The sequence below is a fragment of the Mytilus californianus genome, unplaced genomic scaffold (assembly GCF_021869535.1).
Source record: "Mytilus californianus isolate M0D057914Y unplaced genomic scaffold, xbMytCali1.0.p SCAF_8, whole genome shotgun sequence".
In the NCBI taxonomy this organism is placed as follows: Eukaryota; Metazoa; Mollusca; class Bivalvia; order Mytilida; family Mytilidae; genus Mytilus; species Mytilus californianus.
The window spans coordinates 86372980-86395231 of record NW_026262734.1 but is presented as its reverse complement, the minus strand read 5'-3'; the positions used below and the strand labels follow the sequence as shown (position 1 = coordinate 86395231).

The 22252-nt window shown below is 32.5% G+C and overlaps 1 protein-coding gene across 1 annotated transcript; it reads left to right on the top strand.

Moving 5' to 3' along the window:
• Positions 1-355: 355 nt before the first annotated feature.
• Positions 356-21431, top strand: LOC127713017 (3 beta-hydroxysteroid dehydrogenase/Delta 5-->4-isomerase type 3-like). Its single transcript, XM_052219616.1, has 5 exons — positions 356-393; positions 7589-7767; positions 16456-16620; positions 17349-17564; positions 19199-21431. Exons 2-5 carry the CDS (start codon positions 7632-7634, stop codon positions 19735-19737), a joined length of 1056 nt encoding a protein of 351 aa, XP_052075576.1. The 5' UTR covers positions 356-393; positions 7589-7631; the 3' UTR covers positions 19738-21431.
• Positions 21432-22252: the final 821 nt, after the last annotated feature.

Genomic DNA, 22252 nt, shown 5'->3' with positions numbered 1-22252 from the left:
AATCTGCTGATAAAAATAAGAAAATTTTAATCTTTACCTGGCTCTGCCTACTGTGACATTTTGTAAGTGAAATTGTAAGAAATATTTACTTAAGTGTCTCATTCATCCCCGGACTCCCCTACCTCTTTTTTTTTTATTATTGAATTCAAAACATTGGTAGAAACGGACATTAAGAAAAGATGTATAACGGACCGAAACGACCAAGGCCGAAGTAATGTATGGCCTAAACGACATATTGTCGAAAGGGTTTGTGGCCGAAACGCTCGAAAGCTTTATTCATGAGCCAGAAATATTTGCCGGGAAGCCAAGCCTATCCGTCTTTCGACTCATAAATTAGAATTTAATGACATTTCCGGTGAATGATTGTTCGCAGCTGTTTCAACAGAAAAAAAGGTTTTCCTTATAGAAAAAAATTTAAAATTGTTGATGCATTTCAGATGAAAAGAAGTATACTTCTCTTTTCTTGAAATACAATTTTTGCTGTAGATTTTTATGTCCTCTAACCGGGAAACCCTCAAAACTTTGAACACGTAACAGGTTGGACACTCATCCTTTAACATTAATAACAAATAGATATGACGTGTTAGAATAGTCGTTGGACAGGGGGTCCCTGACTCCCACTTCTATACCCTCTACTCAAAAGTCCCTCCTCATACTCCCACTTCCTACCCCTTAATACCAGATGAAAAATTCCCCCTAAAAAAGCCACTGAATCGAAAATCTACATTTATTTTGGAATGATAAATTTCAAGTTATAGAAAGAATTAACAATAACAACAATAATGATGTAAATGAGTGAAGAAACAATATTTGGAAGCTCTTTTGGTTGTTCTAGGGTATTCTTTTGTGTTCTGTTGTAAAAAGGCACTCCTTTAAGCAGGGTTTAAGCTAGGATTTTGAGGGCTTTAGTCACTTTTGCGCGAGATGAAAATCAACATTATTTTGGGTAACAGCAATGGACCAAGGATGTATTCATATTACTAGCTATACATCTTTGTCAGACTTTGAAGGAGTAGGGCATCAATTTACTAGGCAATAATTGCATGATTTGACTGATGTGTCACTAAAATATGAAGATTACAGTGGCGGATCCAGAAATTTTCATAAGTGGGGGCCCACTGACTGCCTAAGAGGGGGCTCGCTCCATTCATGTTTCAGTGATTCCCTATATAATCAACCAAATTTTTCCCATAAAAAGGGGGGGGGGCAGGTGTCATATGGTATTTTGAACCCCATGGTAAATTGACCCCGGGTTCACTTTTCAGGGGGTTCAAAATACCATATGACACCGGGCCCCCCCCCTAAATCCGCCTCTGGATTAGAATGTAAGATCTGAAAATCTAGTTCAAAATTATACTGCAATTAGTTTCAGGGGACATTCCTGATCAACAAAAGTTGGGTTCCTTTTTTTTGCTTAGTAAGAACTATATTTGGCACTAAATTTATTTCGTATTTTACGTTTTAGTGTCTATAGGAATACTTTCACGCATGCGCAGTATATCGTAAAAGAAGCATCTGTTTGACTCGTTGATGACGATGGAAGTTTTTAACGTGAAAACATTTCTGAACGTTTTGAATAAAGTTCTATCTTTTTAATCGAAATTGAACGTTTTATATCAAAAATGACGAATATACGATCATTTGACGAAACTACGACAAACGAATTGCAAATTATGATCGTTTTAGAAATATTGAAATTAAAAAGCGAACTGTCCGGGGGAAAACAATTTTGTTCAAATGACGAAACTACGACAAACAAACTGCAAATTGTGGTCGTTGGCCTTGAGAAATATTGAAATTAAAACGCAGACTGACTAACTTTACTGGGGAAAATAATTAACTGGATTATTGACCCATCCGATGCCGATAAGCGGATTAGCTGTAATCACAACTTTATAACACCTGTTGTAAATGTTAATAAGCTGAGGGTCATAAACTTGTCAGAAACATGTAGACAGGTAGAATTATAGCATTTTCATGCGAAAATATTTTTACAGTTTCCAAATTTAAGTGACGAAATTGATTTGAAATACTTTTGTCATTTTGAAAACAGTTTCGTAAATTACGAAAGTGATGAGAGCTAGCAAAATCACTGCTTAAGGTTAGCTTGTAGTCCGGTGTATCTTCTGCCAGCTTCTGCCAGATAATGGCCACAATCAACGAACTGATTATACTGCCATGGTATCCGCACACATAAGACTTATGAATCACTTTATTAAACTGATAAAACCAATAATTGGATAATATTGTGTGAACAAATTCATAACATACTTGTATTTCATAAAATCTTCTGTATCATTATGTATGGTTTCACCCTTAAGCATGTTCAGATTTTGTGTAATAAGTGTCCAAAATTAGGGAAACCCCTGTTTCCAGAGTTCTTCAAATTTCTGGTGATTTCGCGCATGCCTTCTAAAAGGTGTAATACATGTACCACCAAATCATAGTACGTCACATCCGGTTGCATACGAAAATAGGTCGAAAAAAAATATTCCCTTGAATTTGACAGTTGTAGGTAATTGATCCTACATTTCATTGCAGTAAATCATTTCTGGGTCATAAACATATATCTTGGGTATTTCAAAGCACCATTATTTTTTTATTTGGGGTTTCTATAGAATATTTTGGAAACTTGAGGTTACATGGTTACTAAAGCTTGTATACAGGTTAAAAAAGGGGGAAAATTTGATTGGTTAACTTCCAGCGATGGTTATTTTCTTATATGCAATGAAATGTTATGTGAAATTTTTTCTATAGTACTGGACAGGATAAAACTTTACTCATGCCAAGTATTTCTTTATTTGAAACAGGAACATATATATTTAGTTAGATATACTGTTCCCAGTTTGAAACAAAGATAAATTCTGCACAATTTTTTGAAAAGTGCAAATTTAACAAAGACTAATAGGGGAAAATCAATGGTGGTATTACACCTTATAATAACTTATTTTGAATAAAGGAAAGATTTTATACTACGAAATATTATTGTTGAATTAAGACCAAACAGACTGCCAACATGGCCAAGGATGCAGAGCAATATTTATTTCAATCTGATATAAATTTGACTTAAACATTGTTAAATGAAACAAATTTTATGTGATGATGTAAGTTTTTTTAATGGAAATTGGCTAAATATGGTTAATCATTGGATTGCAGTTATAAATTAACTCTTGAACATGTTGAACTGATCAATTTTAATCTTTTCTGTCCCTTTGGAAGACTAAAACAATTATAAGAACGATTCTATTTGTGTTACCTTGCGGATATGAAGAAATCTGGTAATGCGCGATATCACTGGCCATGCAGACACCAGGGACTCCACTGTATTTATATTTTACTTGCAAATAAAAATAGTTTTTTAAGACCATACAATTATTAGCTCACTTAGCCCTTTGGGCCAAGTGAGCTATTCTCATCACTTGGTGTCCGTCGTCGTCGTCGTCCTCGTTAACTTTTTACATTTTGAACATCTAGAGAACCACTGAATGGAATGGAACAAAACATGGCATGAATGTTCCTTATGAGGTGCTGACCAAGTGTTGTTACTTTGAAGCTGATCCACCATCCAAGATGGCCGCCAGCTGGGGACTTAGTTTAACATACATGTAGGACCCTAAGGGAAATACATACAAATGTCTTCTTTTAGAGAACCACTGAATGGAATGAAACCAAACATAGCATGAATGTTCCTTATGAGGTGCTGACCAAGTGTTGTTACTTTGAAGCCGATCCATCATCCAAGATGGCTGCCAGCGAGGGACTTCGTTTAACATAGGACCCTATGGACAATACATTCAAATGTCTTCTTTTAGAGACCCACTGAATGGAATGGAACCAAACATGACATGAATGTTCCTTATGAGGTGCTGACCAAGTGTTGTTACTTTGAAGACGCTCCATCATCCAAGATGGCTGCCATCGGGGGACTTCGTTTAACATAGGACCCTCAGGGAATTACATACAAGTGTCTTCTTTTAGAGAACCACTGAATGGAATGAAACCAAACATGGCAAAAATGTTCCTAATGAGGTGCTGATGAAGTGTTGCTACTTTGTTGCCGATTTACTGTTCAAGATGGCCACCAGGATATTTTATTAAATTACGGGGCCAATATTAAACCAAATTTGGCCTCAATCATTATTTTGGTATCTGTTATGATTTTTATCTATTTTTACATGATTTTCAAAACCAAAGTAGAGTCAGGTGAGCGATACAGGCTCTTGAGAGCCTCTAGTTTGGACTACCTAGGACTTTATAAATCCCTTTTGGGATTCTTTGTAATTTCATTTGAATTAAGGGGTTGTCATTTATCATTATGAAAGTTTTGCTGCAGTATATGTTTTTGGTTTATTGTTTTTAAACAGCTTTATAAGGCCAAGGCATGACAAAATGAGAAACAAATCAAATAAGGGAAGCCAGGGGTTTGCAAAATTTGCAACAAAATTTAAGACAACCACTGAAATAAAATCATCCTGGTTGTGGTGTTTAAATCTGTGTGTTAGCATTCTACCTCTCCCTATGCAATGTACATGGGGGATGTCACATAATTCACTCAGCTTCATTGTTTTCAATTAGTACAACCATTTTAAAATTTGGTCCATGGGTGAGTTTGGGTTTGTTGTTTTGGCAGTTCTTTCTTTTTTTTTCTTCTAAATTTAGTTTAAAAATTTTTGTGTACTGTTGTTTGTGTGTTGTTCTTTTTTTATTTTATGCCATTTCGTTATCAGTTTATTTGTGACTTATCAGTTTAAATGTCCCTTTGGTATCTTTTGCCTCTCTTTTATAATTGATTAGTTTTCTAGTAACAAAAACAAAATTAACACTACTGATTTTTATCAGATTGACACATAGCAGAAAAATCAAGTAAACATGGTAAATAACAGACAAAATACAGACATAATACTCCTAGTTATTGAAATCTTCTTAGAGCCCATTTATTACAACTCCATGTAACACAGAAATTATGTTTTCTCAGACATTTGGTATATCAATCAGTACTTACACAACAAAGGGATTTAGTGTAAATATGTCTTATTCATGTAAGCATGACGCTTGTATAATGCAAAACCATTTATTGACTGGATGAAGGGCTTTCAGACCATAATCTTGCCGGCGAAATGACGATTTAAGTCGCCAAAGAATTTTGAAAATCGCTAAATCTCGCCATCCGACTGACTTCATAGCGAAGTCAAATCGGTAAAAGGGAGACAACTTGTGATTGACAAGTCTCACAGGTAAAAAAATGGCGGCTGACAAGGAAAATCGAGATTTTCGAAACGATCCAGGACTAATACTGTCAACGATCAAATTAAATAAATACAACGGCGACTTTGAACATCCTCGGATATAACTTTCAAAACTGTTCAAACGGAAAACTGACCGTATGTTTAAGTTATCATTTTACGATGATTTTCATCTGAGGATGTTGCGTAATCACTCAGCTGATTTGTTTTATTTTTATTACTTACACGAGTCGATCAATTTTACTATTCGGTAGGTTAAAGGTGGGAATTAACGGTAGATTTATTATATTCATTGAATAAAAATTGAAATATAAAAGGTAGAAAGACAGCTAATGGATAATGTGATTGCAAACGTACGACACTCGACCAGATTGTGATCAGCAGTGGATTTTTTCTCATGACCACTTCGTTGATATGGATGATATTTCAAAAAAATGATAGAAATTAGCTCTTTATCGGATAATTAATATGCGATTGAAAGATATTTCCATTCATAGACTTACAATCTTTAACGATAATCTCAATTTACAACTAACACAATGTCCTGGACATTCAATAATGATTTACAAAATAATGACAAGTGGTGATGTAAATTAAATTCCCAGTCATGTAAAATTCATCAGGTAAACTGGGAATCATATTTTCCTGGAGTTTTAAAAATAAATTGAGGCAGATGCACATGAATTTAATGCATCAAAATCATGATAATATTACTAGGCTACTCCCTCATGTCCCAATCAACAAATTTTATTTAGAACAGTTCAACACAACGGTATCAATAAATAAATAACAACTATAAATTGTCTAAACCTTTTTATTAAGAACTTTCTATATATACATGGTGTACAATAACATATGAAAAAACTGCAAGTATATCTTTTATTGAAGTTAAAACAATTTCCTTAGTGATAATCATGAAAACACGATGCAACCGAAACGGTAATGGAATCTCACTTCTCCAAGAAATTGACCACTTCTCCCTTCTCTCTCATGGAAGGAGAAGTCACTTCTCCCTCTTCAAAATCCTAGATTAGGCCCTGGCTTTATCATGTTTATGTGCTCTTAACTCTATACCAATACATTTTCATTTGTGTAAATTTATGGCACTGTTATTAGAGTACACATACATGTGTATGTGAACTATGACAGTCATTATCATGATTTAAAAAGAATTTTTATCATTGGAAATTGATTACTGATTTCATAATATGAGCTGCATCAGATAGGAATCGACCTTTTGCAAGTGCATATGTGCATGTACATGTGTAAGACTTTGATTGATTTTAAAACATTCAAATACAAAATAAAAGATGAATTTGGTCTGTTTTGAAGGATTCTCAATCAACTCAACTTTCAAACAGTAGCAGACTTAGCATAGAAATTTTTTAAACTCGAAAAAGATTAACATATGTATTGATATGCATTTGCATAAGGTTGACTTTTATCTGACAGCTCATATAATACCCATAAATAAGGAAAATACACTTTTTTAATGATCCTCACAAACCAGTGAGACTCTGCACATAGCTCAAAGTAGCTACAATGTATATAGATTAAAAAGTTACAAGCAAATCACAATTATCTCCCTTTGCAAATAAAAAAACCCATTATTTTTCTTTCTACAGCAATACATTAAACAAAGTTCAATTTAAAACTTCACAGGCTTGTTCCATTAAAACATACTTCTGGTGGAGTGTTGTCTCATTGGAAATCATTCCACATCTTCCTATTTTTATATACATGTATGATACAAGGGAAGGCACTTAGGAAAACCAAATTTTAGTAACCATAAATAGACATTTTAGAAACTCACTTACAACAAGGTCTTGGTATCTTACGATGAAATTTTTTAGAAAAAGGATGACACTTTCAACGAGATGTGTTTGAGCTTTTAATGTTGCCATTTGCTTAGGGACTTTCCATTAAGAATTTTCATGGAGTTCAGTATTTTTGATATTCTTACTTTTACATTTTCACAATACAGTACATTAAAATTATTTGACACCAAACCAGTCATAATAATACTGTAAAGTCAGAAATTGTTGCAAATAATGAGACCGGGTGTATATATCGCAATATTTAATAAAAACTCTCATTCTAATATCTAATACACTTACCATGTTTACATGTAGCTGTTCGCATACTTTCCTGAAATAGCAATAATTTATCTTGCATTGTTGTCCATTCTTTAAAAATTGTAAAAGTAAGTGCAAACATGTACAATAAAATATGAATTTACAGTAGTTAAGATTTGGATGTTCCTTCCCAGTACCCATGTATATTTTCATGGAACAGTGCCTGTATCGTAAAGAAAACTCATTCAAAATTTTATTCTCTATTTTCAGAAATATAATTAACATGGCTTGAAGAACAGACTGATGCTATATTATGGGTTCATTGGTTGTCTTGGTAACAGGAGGAAGTGGATTTCTGGGACAACATGTGATCAAACATCTTCAGTTATACGGTGACTGTGTGAAAGAGATCAGAATTTTAGATTGTTTACCATTCAAGAAAAAATTAGGTAAACATAAATTATATGAGCTGTATTTGACAAAAACCTTTTGGAATTTTGGGTCCTCAATGCTCAATGATGCCCTTCAAATTTGTACTTTATTTGGCCATGTTAACTTTTTTGATTTGAGCATCAATGATGAGTCTTTTTGTAGATGAAACGTTGGATGCACATAGTTTTAATCCTGGTATCTATTATGAGTTTATTGTGATAACAAAAATCATATGAGAAGGATATAGACCAGGGCTTCTAAAAAATATTTGAGCCAGCCAGACATTTTTTTTGGGTCTTTTCCCGATTTTAATCCCTTAAGACTTCGTAACAAAAGGCATCATATAAATTATGATTGACACAAAAAAGGCTATTTGACTTGATTTTTAATATAAATGTAAATTTGATGTTCTGGTTTTAACTGTTAAATTGACAGTGCACTATTTGAAATGTGCATAATCAGCGTACTAATATCTGCCTAAGGCTCTTTAATTGTGCAAAATAATGCTGTTAATAACTTCGCTTTCGTGTTTAAAAAGTACTTTCCTTATTACTGGATGTTGACATGACAATGGTAAAACACGGACCAGACATGGATACGTAAAATCAGTGTGTTTTCAAAGCATGATTGAGTTTAAGTAGCTCTTGACGTGTTATTTCTACAGGAAAAGACTCGAAATGAAAGTTAGATAAAGGTGTCATTGATATTTTTAGCATTTTTGAAAATTCGGATGCATACCAGGGGTACTTTAATCACACACATACGCACGAGTGTACTAGTTCAAACAACTTGGTTCTGACGATTTTTTAGTTTTCAATAATAGACAGCTATTTATACAATAAATGTCAAGTTCTACATGAGTAACACAACGGGTGCCACATGTGGAGCAGTATCTGCTTATCCTTCCTAAACATGCTAAAGCACTTGAGATCACACCCAGTTTTTGGTGAGGTAAGTGTTGCTCAGTCTTTACTTTTCTATGTTGTTTTTTTTGTATACTTTTTTAATCAGATTTTCGTAGGAAATATCGGTTATTAAAATGGTGATGTACGGCGGGCAGCTGGGCGGATCTACGGGCGGCTGCCAAACAGTGTCAGCACAATAACATGAAAACACTTTAACAAATTTTTTTCAAATTTAAATATGTTGTTTCCTGGGACTTAATGAAGGTCTAGTTCAATTTTCAAGATATTATTATATCTCCTTTGTGAGTTATCGTCATTTTTAATATCCAAAAGTGGAATTTTTAAATATTTTACTCTTGTTATCTTTTTTAGGACAAGCATAATGTCTTATCTCACAATAAAAATTGGAGTGACAGATTTATTTGAAAATTATCTATTTCCTAAGTGGTAGTGATTATAAGCTATATTAGTAGACATTTTGAAGTTAATTACATTATTAATTATTAATTAGATCTGGGTTATATCTTAGCATATAATATCATTGGAGTGATTTATTTGAAAATTTTCTGTTTTCTGAAAAGATCTGTAGGACTGTTTATATAAAGTTGGAAATTTACTAATAGGACTGTATAAATGAAATTTAAAATTTACTGTTCATTATTAGACATTTTGTAGATAATTAAGTCTCCCTAAACCATATATATTCTTACCCCCACCCCCTTTCAATTTGAGAATGTGCTTTTATCTTGTAAACGGTTGATATCCCCACCCCTAAACCACATATATTTTTGTATGGGACAATAAAACAAATCAAATGAAATATTTGGGGAGTCCCCGGGTTCACCTCCACCCCCCTACTTTTTGAAAACTTGTAAACGGTCAAGATCCTAACCCTGAAACCATATATATTCTTGTATGTGACAACAAATCAAATCAAATGAAATAAAAGGCCAGTCCCCTGGGGGTGACCCCCACCCCCTCCTGTTTGAGAACTTGTAAACGGTTGAGATCCCCACCCCTAAACCATATATATTCTTGTAAGGGACTAACACCAATCAAATGAAATATAGGGGAAGTCCATGGGGGTCACCCCCACCCCCCTTCTTTTTGAAAACTTGTAAACGGTCAAGATCCCCACTGCGAAAACCTATATATTTTTGTATGGGACAATAAAACAAATCTAATGAAATAAAAGGCGAGTCCCCAGGGGTCACCCCAACCCATCCTGTTTAAGAACTTGTAAACCATTGAGATCCCCACCCCTAAACCATATATATTCTTGAATGGGACAATAAAACAAATCAAATGAATTACAAGGCGAGTACCCTGGGGTCACCCCCACCCCCTCCTGTTTAAGAACTTGTAAACGGTAGAGATCCCCACCCCTAAACCATATATATTCTTGTATGGGACAATAAAACAAATCAAATGATATATAGGGGAAGTCCATGGGGGTCACCCGCACCCCCCTTCTTTTTGATAACTTGTAAACAGTCGAGATCCCCACCCCTAAACCATATATATTCTTGAATGGGACAATAAAAAAAATCAAATGAAATTGAGGGGGAGTCCCCTTGGGTCACCCCCACCCCCCTTTTTTTTGAAAATCTCCACCCCGAAACCATATACATTCTTGTATGGGACAATAAAACAAATCAAATGAATTACAAGGCCAGTACCCTGGGGTCACCCCCACCCCCTCCTGTTTAAGGTGGTACCCAACACCTTGACTAATATTAATTTGGCTCGTTTAATTTTCATAAATTTTGACAAAATGTTTACTTTGACCCTTTGACAAAAATATAAAAATTTCAAAAAATTTGAACCAACCACTTTATCAGAAAAATTTCATTGGTTATATAGCAGTTTGACAAACACTAATTTTGATCATTGAGAAGCTTAATATTTTCTTTACAATACAACGTTATTAAAACGTTTAGCTGATTTTTACAGAGTTATCTCCCTGTACCACCTTAAGAACTTGTAAACGGTAGAGATCCCCACCCTAAACCATATATATTCTTGTATGGGACAATAACACAAATCAAATGAATTATAGATGGGGGTCACCCCCACCCCCTTTCTTTTTGAAAACTTGTAAACGGTTGAGATCCCCACCCCTTAACCATATATATTCTTGTATGCAATAAAACAAATCAGATGAAATATAGGGGAAGTCCATTGGGGTCACCCCCACCTCCCTTCTTTTTGATAACTTGTAAACGGTCTAGATCCCCACCCCTAATTATATATAAACCATATATATTCTTGAATGGGACAATGAAACAAATCAAATGAAATTAAGGGGAAATCCCCTGGGGTAGCCCCCACCCCCCTTCTTTTTGAAAACTTGTAAACGGTCAAGATCCCCATGCGGAAACCATATATATTCTTGTATGGGACCATAAAAAAAATCAAATGAAATATAAGGCGAGTCCCCTGGGGTCACCCCACCCCCTCCTGTTTAAGAACTTGTAAACGGTCAAGATCCCTACCCCTAAACCATATATATTCTTGTACAGGACAAAAAAACAAATCATATGAAATAAAGGAAGAGTCTCCTGGGGATCACACCCCTTTTGAGAACTTGTAAACGGTTGAGATCTCCACCCCTAAACCATATAAATTCCTGTTCGTAATTTCAAGAAGATTTGAATGACATACAGGGTCGATCCATAGGCGTCACTAATGCATATCATAAACCAATTAGTACTGGACATTGCCCAATGTCAAGCTACAATGGGAATGACGAATTATTGGAGCTTTGTTTGGGAGTCTTCGTAACAGCATTCTGTTACAATTATTTCTTGTTACTGATAAGTTTTATAGATTTTGAAATGACATTGTATTAATGATAAATAAAATTTTGGATTTTTTTCTTCTTTTCTTTGGTAAATTGTTTGTAGACTTTTGTGGCAAGTTTGTTTGTTATTCTGTAAAAACTAATTTTCTGAATGCTATACATATATTTTTTTTTTGATGAAGTAAACTCCTTTAAAAACTAAGCTTATATTGTCTATTAATAAACATATATTTAGATTTCTGATTTTGGGCCCAGTTTTCAAGTTGGTCCAAATTGGGGTCCAAAATTAAACTGTGTTTGATTTCAGCATAAATTGAATATATACAGGGTTCTTTGAAATGCTTAATCTAAACCTGTATTTCTTTTCATTATTAATAAGATAATACCACATTGAGGTCCAAAGGGTCCTAAATTACACTTTTGATTAATTTCATCAAAAATTGAATTCTTGGGTTCTTTGATATGCTGATTCTAGCAATGTTTGAGTGTTAAATCATATCTAATTTTAGAGAACTTAGTCATCACTGGTTGTTGTTATTATATTATTGATTATAATTTGAAAAATTGCATCATATCTTATTTTAGAGAACTATTTATCCAGTTTGGGTTATTTCCCTTTGCACAGAAAATATTATGGATAAAATTAACCTGTGTTTCATTTCAACATAAATTAAATATATATAGGGTTCTTTCAAATGCTGAATCTAAACCTGTATTTAAATATTAGATTTTTGGGCCCAGTTTTCAAGTTGGTCCAAATCAGGGAACAAAATTAAACTTTGTTTGATTCAACAAAAAAATTATTTATGGGGTTCTTTGAAATGCTGAATCTAACCATGTATTGAGAGATTTTGGATTGTGGGCTCCATTATCAAATTGGTCAACATTGAGGTCCAAAGGGTCTTAAATTAAACTTTTGTCTGATTTCATCAAAAATTGAATTCATGGGGTTCTTTGATATGCTGATTCTAATATGTACTTTTTATACGACCGCAAAAAAATTTTGTGGTCGTATATTGGTATGACGTTGGCGTCGTCGTCGTCTTCGTCCGAAGACACATTGGTTTTCGCACTCTAACTTTAGTTTAAGTGAATGGATCTTTTTGAAATTTGACCATAAGGTTAAATACCACAAAAGGAAGGTTGGGATTGATTTTGGGGGTTATGGTACCAACAGTTAAGGAATTAGGGGCCAAAAAGGGGCAAAAAATAAGCATTTTCTAGTTTCCAGACAATAACTGTGGAACGGTGTATGGATCTCTCTGAAATTATACTACAAGTTTCCATACCACAAAGGGATGGTTAGGATTTGCTTTGGGGGGTTATGGCTCAAACCGTTTAGGAATTAGGGGCAAAAAAGGGGGAAAAACAAGGTTGTCCTGGTTAATGGACAAATACTTTAGTACAAAACATAATTTAAAGCAGTGTAAGGGAGATAAATCAAATACATCATTGAAATTATCTCCCTTACACTGCTTTTAAATTATGTATATAGTAATGGGTAATGAACAATAAAGATAATTTAAAACAGTGTAAGGGAGGTAATCCAAATACAACGTTTTGGTTACTTCCCTTACACTGCTTTTAAATTATGTTTAAAGAAATACATATTTATAAAGGAAGACCAGTGAAAATATCTGCAAATGTTGCATCTTTTTTTTTTACAAAAAAATCCATATGAAAGATTTGACACTATATTTTTAATTCTATTATAAAATAGATTAAGTTAGCACTATGGTAAATTTAAATGGGTAATTATGGTTGCCAACTCCATTGGAAATTTGAATTGAGATTATGACCATATCTTGAGGGAAAGAATTTTTTTGGGGAAAAAAGGGGGGGGGGGGAGATAAAAAGAAATTGTGGGGGGTCAACTTTTTCTCATTTCAGATTTCAGAAATTAAAAAGAATTATTCTTCAAATATTATTTTTTTTTCAAATTTCAAATATTGAAAAATTTCAAGAAGTAATCTTTAATTGCACAGTATGGCGCATTAGATTTGTAAAATCTTTGATCACATTTATTTATTTGTTATGCCGAATCTAATAGTGTATTTAGATTTTTAATTTTGGGTCCAGTTTTCAAATTGGTCTACATTAAGGTCCAAAGGGTCCAAAATTAAACTTTGTTTGATTTTAGCAAAAATTGAATATATGAGGTTCTTTGATATGCTGAATCTAAACATGTATTTAGATTTTTGATTTTTGGCCCAGTTTTCAAGTTGGTCCAAATTGGGGTCCAAAATTAAACTTTGTTTGATTTCAACAAAAATTGAATATATGGGGTTCTTTGATATGCTGAATCTAACCATGTATTTAGATTTTTTATTTGTGGACCCCGTTATCAAATTGGTTCATATTGAGGTCAAAAGGGTCCAAAATTAAACTTTGTTTGATTTCATCTAAAATTGAATTATTGGGGTTCTTTGATATTCCAAATCTAACCGTGTATTTAGATTTTTAATTTTGGGTCCTGTTTTTTAAATTGGTCTACATTAAGGTCCAAAGGGTCCAAAATAAAACTTAGTTTGATTTTAACAAAAATTGAATTCTTGGGGTTCTTTGATATGCTGAATCTAAACATGTGTTTAGATTTTTGATTATGGGCCCAGTTTTCAAGTTGGTCCAAGATAGGGTCCAGTATTTAAACTTTGTTTGATTTCAACAAAAATTGAATATATGGGGTTCTTTGATATGCTGAATCTAAACATGTATTTAGATTATTGATTATGGGCCCAGTTTTCAAGTTGGTCCAAATTGGGGTCCAAAATTAAACTTTGTTTGATTTCAACAAAAATTGAATATATGAGGTTCTTTGATATGCTGAATCTAACCATGTATTTAGATTTTTTATTTGTGGGCCCCGCTATCAAATTGGTTTATATTGAGGTCAAAAGGGTCTAAAATTAAACTTTTTTTGATTTCATCAAAAATTGAATTATTGGGGTTCTTTGATATGCCAAATCTAACCGTGTTTTTAGATTTTTAATTTGGGTCCCATTTTTTAAAATTGGTCTTCATTGAGGTCCAAAGGGTCCAAAATTTAACTTAGTTTGATTTTAACAAAAATTGAATTCTTGGGGTTCTTTGATATGCTAAATCTAAACATGTGTTTAGATTTTTGATTATGGGCCCAGTTTTCAAGTTGGTCCAAGATAGGGTCCAGTATTTAAACTTTGTTTGATTTAAAAAAAATTGAATATATGGGGTTCTTTGATATGCTGAATCTAAACATGTATTTAGATTTTTGATTATGGGCCCAGTTTTCAAGTTGGTCCAAATTGGGGTCCAAAATTAAACTTTGTTTGATTTCAACAAAAATTGAATATATGAGGTTCTTTGATATGCTGAATCTAACCATGTATTTAGATTTTTTATTTGTGGGCCCCGCTATCAAATTGGTTCATATTGAGGTCAAAAGGGTCTAAAATTAAACTTTGTTTGATTTCATCAAAAATTGAATTATTGGGGTTCTTTGATATGCCAAATCTAACCGTGTTTTTAGATTTTTAATTTGGGTCCCATTTTTTAAAATTGGTCTTCATTGAGGTCCAAAGGGTCCAAAATTAAACTTAGTTTGATTTTAACAAAAATCGAATTCTTAGGGTTCTTTGATATGCTAAATCTAAACATGTGTTTAGATTTTTGATTATGGGCCCAGTTTTCAAGTTGGTCCAAGTTGGGGTCCAAAATTAAACTTTTTTTGATTTCAACAAAAATTGAATATATGGGGTTCTTTGATATGCTGAATCTAACCATGAATTTAGATTTTTTATTTGTGGGCCCCGCTATCAAGTTGGTTCATATTGAGGTCAAAAGGGTCCAAAATTAAACTTTGTTTGATTTCATCAAAAATTGAATTATTGGGGTTCTTTGATATTCCAAATCTAACTGTGTATTTAGATTTTTAATTTTAAGTCCCGTTTTTTAAATTGGTCTACATTAAGGTCCAAAGGGTCCAAAATTAAACATAGTTTGATTTTAGCAAAAATTGAATTATTGGGGTTCTTTGATATGCTGAATCTAAACATGTGTTTAGATTTTTGATTATGGGCCCAGTTTTCAAGTTTGTCCAAGTTGGGGTCCAAAATTAAACTTTGTTCGATTTCAACAAAAATTGAAAATATGGGGTTCTTTGATATGCTGAATCTAACCATGTATTTTGATTTTGGACATTGGACCATAATAGGTAAATTAAAAAAATTCAAGTTCTTAGACCACATTCTTTCTGTGTCAGAAACCTATGCTGTGTCAAATATTTAATAACAATCCAAATTCAGAGCTGTATCAAGCTTGAATGTTGTGTCCATACTTGCACCAACTGTTCAGGGTTCGACCTCTGCGGTCGTATCAAGCTGCGCCCCAGCGAAGCATTTTATTTGATATTGGACCATAATAGGTACTTAAATGTCCAATTTCAAGTATTTCAGCTCTTAAACCACATTCATTTTGTGTCACAAACCTATGCTGTGTCAAATATTCAATCACAATCCAAATTCAGAGCTGTTTTAAGCTAAAATGTAGTGTCAATACTTGCTCAACTGTTCAGGGTTCGACCTCTGCAGGAAAATCTGGTTTGCTGTCACTCTGACAGCCTCTTGTCTTATTTTGCCATGGGGTTGTCAGTTTGTTTTTCAATTTGTGGATTTGAGTGTCCCTTTGGTGTCTTTCACTTATCTAAATGCCTCTGAATACAAACAAAAATTGAGATGAAAAAAATGATTTTGTGCAATGTCCAAAACAAAACTTAAACCTTAAGATAATGTCAATGCAGTAGTGTAAATCTTGCTTCAAACTATAAGTTAGCAATTGAGGATTATCATTAAAACAACACTGGTGTATATTTTCCATTGGTATACATGATTACAGTAAATAATCCACATTATCAGAATAAAATGTAAGAATGTACTATTATTATACACCATGTAGACATCAAGAGATAAAAAAATGACTTTTCACACACACATACAAATGTTAACAAGACCATGTATTTTCAGACTATGCTGATTCCAAACCTGTCACCTCCTTCACAGGCAATATAACAGATGAAGAAATAGTCAGTGAAGCATGTAATGGTGTGGATGCTGTCCTGCACATCGCCTCTGTAATCGATTCAACCATGTTCCCAAACAAACAACGTCTTCATGAAGTTAATGTTAAAGGTAAATTGATCCATTGTTGAATTAATAATCAATGTAAATTGTGCGTAGTATTATAAATATTTTAAAAGCCATGAAGAAGACAGGGAAATAAATAAAAGATAGCACTAAAAGAGAACTTTTAGGAATTTATTTTAGTAAAAAGTGGTCAAAATGCTTATAAGATGAAATAATATAATATAACTTTTCATTTAAATGAAAGGATAAGGTGATAAGTGCCTTATTTAGCAGTATTTTTAAAATTTTAATTTTCAATTTGAGGGTTGACCTAATGCAAATTAATCTATTAACATTTACATTTTATCAAAATAAATGCAGTAAGAATGTCATAAAAACCACTTCTATTTTCAAATTGTTTTATGTACCTATGAAATTATTTACCACAATGAGATTAATACTTCTCATGTGTATATTTTTTTGTATTTGGTACTGTCATGCTCTCAATACTTCTCTCATTTGAATATTTTCATGTATTGGTAGTTTCATGCTCTCAATACTTCCCAATCACAAAATGTTTAAAAAAAACCTTATCATATAAATTTATATGCCAGATGCTTATTAAGACTCATTAGTATAGCTTGATTAAAAAGTTAAAGGGCCAAATAAAGTACAAAGTTGAGGACCCAAAATTCCAGAAAGTTTTGTCAAATACAGCTAAGGTAATCGAACTTGTGCATTTTTGGCTTTCTTAGTTGAAAATAATTATAAAAGTAAACTTTATTTATTTGTAGGAACCGAAACAATGCTCACTGCATGTAAGAAGCATAATATTGGGATCTTTATCTACTGCAGTTCAATAGCTGTACTACAAGGTTATGAAGATGTCCAGGCTGGCACAGAAACAACGGTTTCTGTCCCCTCAACACTCATGTTCCCAAGTTATGGTTCAACAAAATATTTAGCACAGAATACAGTACTTAATGATAATGGTTTCCAGTTAAAAAATGGTATGTTATTATACCCCACAGAGCACAGTTCCGTAGCTAGGATATAATGTTTTTGACCTGTCGGTTCGTCAGTCAGTCCGTCAGTCGTGCTCTTCTCATCACGACTCCTCTGAAACCACATAACAGAATTTCCTGAAACTTTGTAGATAATAAGAATAACTGTGAAGATGTGCATATCGACAGGAAATTATGATTCTGTTTTTTAGTCATGCCACTTTGAACATAGAATTTTGGCCTAAATATACTTCTGCAACAGTTTGCCATCGCAACTTCTCTGAAACCACACTGCAGAGTTTACTGAAACTTTTTAGATGATAAGGACATACTATGTAGATGTGCATATCAAATGGAAATTTTTCTTTTTTTTTTCGAAATTATGCCCCTTTGAACTCAGAATTTTGGCATAAATATACTTCTGCAACAGTTTGTCATTGCATCTCATCTGAAATCACACAACAGAATTTCATAAAACTTTGTAGATCATAAGGATATAATATGTAGATGTGCATATCCACAAAAATTATTATCAGTTGACTTTCATAGGAGTTATGCCACTTTGAACTTAAAATGTGGGCTTAAATATACTACTGCAACAGTTTGTCATTGCAACTCCCTGTAGATCTGGAACCACACAACAGAATTTCCTGAATATTTGTAGATAATAAGGACAGAATATGTAGATGTGCATATCCACAAGAAATTATTATCAGTTGACATTTGGAGGAGTTATGATTCTTTGAACTTAGGAATCTAGTGAGATTTTGTTTGCCCACTGACAATGTGGGGGCGTTAGGTATGTGCCCATGCTAAAAAAGGTTCTTTAATTAAAGCATTAAATGAAAGATCAGAATTATAAAGTGTTTACATACACAGACTATATAGTATGGGTTTTTGTCATAGTTGAAGGCCATACAGTGACCTATAAATGATTTCATCCACATATTTTAATTAGTATAGTTGTCTCATTGACAATCATACCACATCTTGTTTTTATACTAACACAAATGTTACACTAAGATAGTCTTTAGGTAACATTCAAAAGAGAAAATATATAGATAAAGAAGAGAGAATGTATTATTTTTATTTACCAAACATAAAGAACATCTTTTTTAAAATCACAAATAACTTTTTATGATTAAATAGTTGTAAAGAATTCTGGGTTGATGATAATTAAATAATATTGAATTTTTGTTTAAGGCTTTGGCCTGTTGTTTATTATGATGTTTATTTGTATACAATGCTCTCAGTGACTTGTGTATTAATATTTTCTTTTAGTTTATACAGTATTTAGATCATAATAATTCACATTTCTCTCAAATAATAAAGGAATTAAATAATGCACAGAAAGAGAGGTAGAAGTTTGAGTTGACATAGAGACACTCACCATTTTGACTTTTTTAATTTAAGAGAATTATTATTTAAAACTCATTTTAGAATTAGACAGAGTGAGTTATCTTTCTTGATCAGCAGGCAGAAAATTAAAATATGTAGTCCTGTATAAAATTGTTTTCATCTTTTGGCAGAATTTTTCTTGATGAGACTGTAAATGACATGATAGAGAGTCTAATGTTTCTTTTATCACTTGACCAATTATAGAGTAAATTCCTTGTAAAAAAATTTGAAATATTTTTCAGGTGAAAAGATGAAGACACTAGCAATCCTTCCATTAACAATGTATGGTGAACTTGACAGCAATTTAACACCCTTGATGAAGTCCATGAAAAACAAGACATTTCCACGTATTGGACCAATGAAAGCCTATGCCCAGTTTGCATATGTGGGTAACGTAGCCATGATGTTTGTAAGAGCACTAGAAAGTTTGGTAAAAAATCCTGAATTGGGCGGGCAATATTTTTTTGGTGCAGACGACACTCCAGCCAATCCAGTGACAGGATTTCTACAGCCTTTTCTAGGATGTCTTAATTCTAAAATATCATCATGGTATTTGCCATATTGGTTAATGTACATATGCTTGACACTTCTTTATTTGATCTTGTTGGTAATTAGACCTATCAGAAAGTTAAATGTTCCCATGACAACCAATTCTTTGGCTTTCAACAACACAACATTTTATGTGACCTATGATAAAGCTAAAACCTTACTTGGGTATAAACCTTTGTACGATTATGAAAACTCTCTGGAAAATGCAATTAAATTTTATGCAAATGTATAAGAATTGTCACTCAAATCAGAAATGAGGGTCTGGATGATAAACAACCAACAATCAATCAATTACTGGACTTAAAACACTAACAGTTGTTATGCCTTCCTTTGTATTTTACAGTATTCCATATGTCAATAAAGTATCATCTTGAACAAGATGTCTTTGCTCTAGAACAAATATAAGAATGGAAAGACTGGTAGAGAAAAACATTTTTTTTTTATTTCTAATATCGTTTCATTTTGTAATTATTATTACTTCTCAAAACAATTCCAACAAAACTGAGTTTAAGGAGTAGAGAATTATTGGGGTGGAGAATAGAAAATATTATGGTGGTATAAAATATAAATTAGAGAATATTTGGAAAAAAAAGTAGGAAAGAAGGCATAAATAATTAAAGAATACAGATATGAAGATGCCTCTGGAAACCCTCAATTATTTTTCTAAATGACAACTTTTTAATGGTCATAAACTCCATTGTATGCATAAATTTTAAGCTTGCAAAAAGTGACATGAAACTAGCATAGATGTCTTTAAAGATCTGTTTAATGTTATGCTATGTTAGCAATTCAATGTTTTTAGTTTTTAACAAATTAAAGTTCAACATGTTTACAGACTAAATGACAATTGCTTGTTTTTTGTTTATTGAACAAAAACATGACACTTTGAAAAAGAACATGATATGCCTCAATTAAAATTCTCACTCAAGTTATAAATTTTTTTAGTGTGTTTTTTATGCAAAGAGATTAAAACTGTTGTTAATTTTTATTTATTTTCTTTTTAATGTTTTTTTATAGATATTTTATGAATGTGTTATTGTTCTGAGATTACAATTTTTTGTTGGATTCATGATTCTTTATAGATCTCCAACCAAATTTTGGTCAGAAAAAATTATATTTAACATTAAGTCTGAATCTGCTTATCTTAAAACCATGTTGCCACTGTATGTTACGCAACCAACCATCAATCAATCTCAAAACCACTTATTTAAAAACCCATTAACCAATATGTTTTCACAAGCCGAAACAATAATACTCCCAAAGTGATAAACTTCCACAGTATTTTTTTTCTATTATGATATTAATTGATATATATTTGTTATAATAACAATGAGTTTATCTTTTTCTTGTCCCTAAATCTTTATCTTGTCCCTGATATTACCTTCACTTTATGTCTGTTATCATCTATCTTATATTTGTCTTCTTTTAATATACCGGTATGTCTGCAATGGTTTATAATAGGACCATGAATCAAAGAATTGTCATTCAAATAATGAGATTTAAGTGCTGATCAAACCCCCAAACTCTTAATTTGGATCTTTTATAAGAACTATCTGCACATAACTTCTTTCTGCAAAAATCTCTAGACTGCTTATAATTTGTCTATATGATTGATTCAAACCTTTTTGTTTAGGTCATTTGTTTCAACAAAAAAGATAAACATAATGAGAATGAAAAAATGTTATTTGGAAATCACAGCAAAAATGTTCATGTCTAACATTGATCAAAAGTCTAAGGCCTAAAAAAATATATGTCTGTTTAAGGTTACATCATAAAAAAAAATAGGGTAGGTCGGTTGCTATTTTCATTTTATTATTTTTTGCAACATGATTTTGAGTCATGAGGTCCTGGTTGCCCATGGGAGGAGTTTACTGTGTATTTTTAATGATTGGAATATTTCCCTTTTGGTTATTGGTTGGTTGGGGGGGGGGGAATGGCGGCAAAGTGTTTATTTCATCACACGAGGTGCATGTTTCCTTAAAACAGCTGTCATATTCACCATTGTGAACATTGATCAACATTGGGATGTATCAGGCAATTGATTAAATTTATTGGCAACTCTTACTTCACTTTTGACACAAATTCGGTTACTTTTTCACTTAACTCTGGAAATGAAATGACTTAGAGTCAGTGCTCATATGAGGGTCAGTCGGGTAACTGTAAACAGACATAAATTTTTTTTTGGCCTAAATGAAAATTTTAGTACAGTACAACTCAATCTTTTGCTTTTGTTTGTTTATTTATCTTTCTCTATTGTTTGTTTATTTATCTGTTGCTGGGGTTTATTTTTCTTTCTTTTACTTCTATTTGTTTTTTATATGGAAATTTCAACATTTAAGGAAAAACAATTTATCAGACAAAAATCAGGAGCCTCAGGTTCATTACCCATTCTGAATACTCATTAATAGAAAAATAAAACTTTTGCTCATACATGTATGATTGATTTTACTTTTATTTGATTGAAATATTTTTAAATACAATACCTCTAACTAACAATTACAATACCTCTAAAATTACATTTGACCTTTTAACTTTTTGGATTTGAGTATTACTGTTGAATCTTTTATAGATGAAATGCGAGTCTGGCTTACAAAATAATAAGCCTAGTATCTTTGATGATTTTATTACATTGTTAATAATTATAGAATAACTAATCGAAGAATTCAAATAGAGAAAAATATTCAACGAGTGACCGAACAACACATTAATTCACGAATGCGCATAGCGCATGAGTTAATTATCAGTGT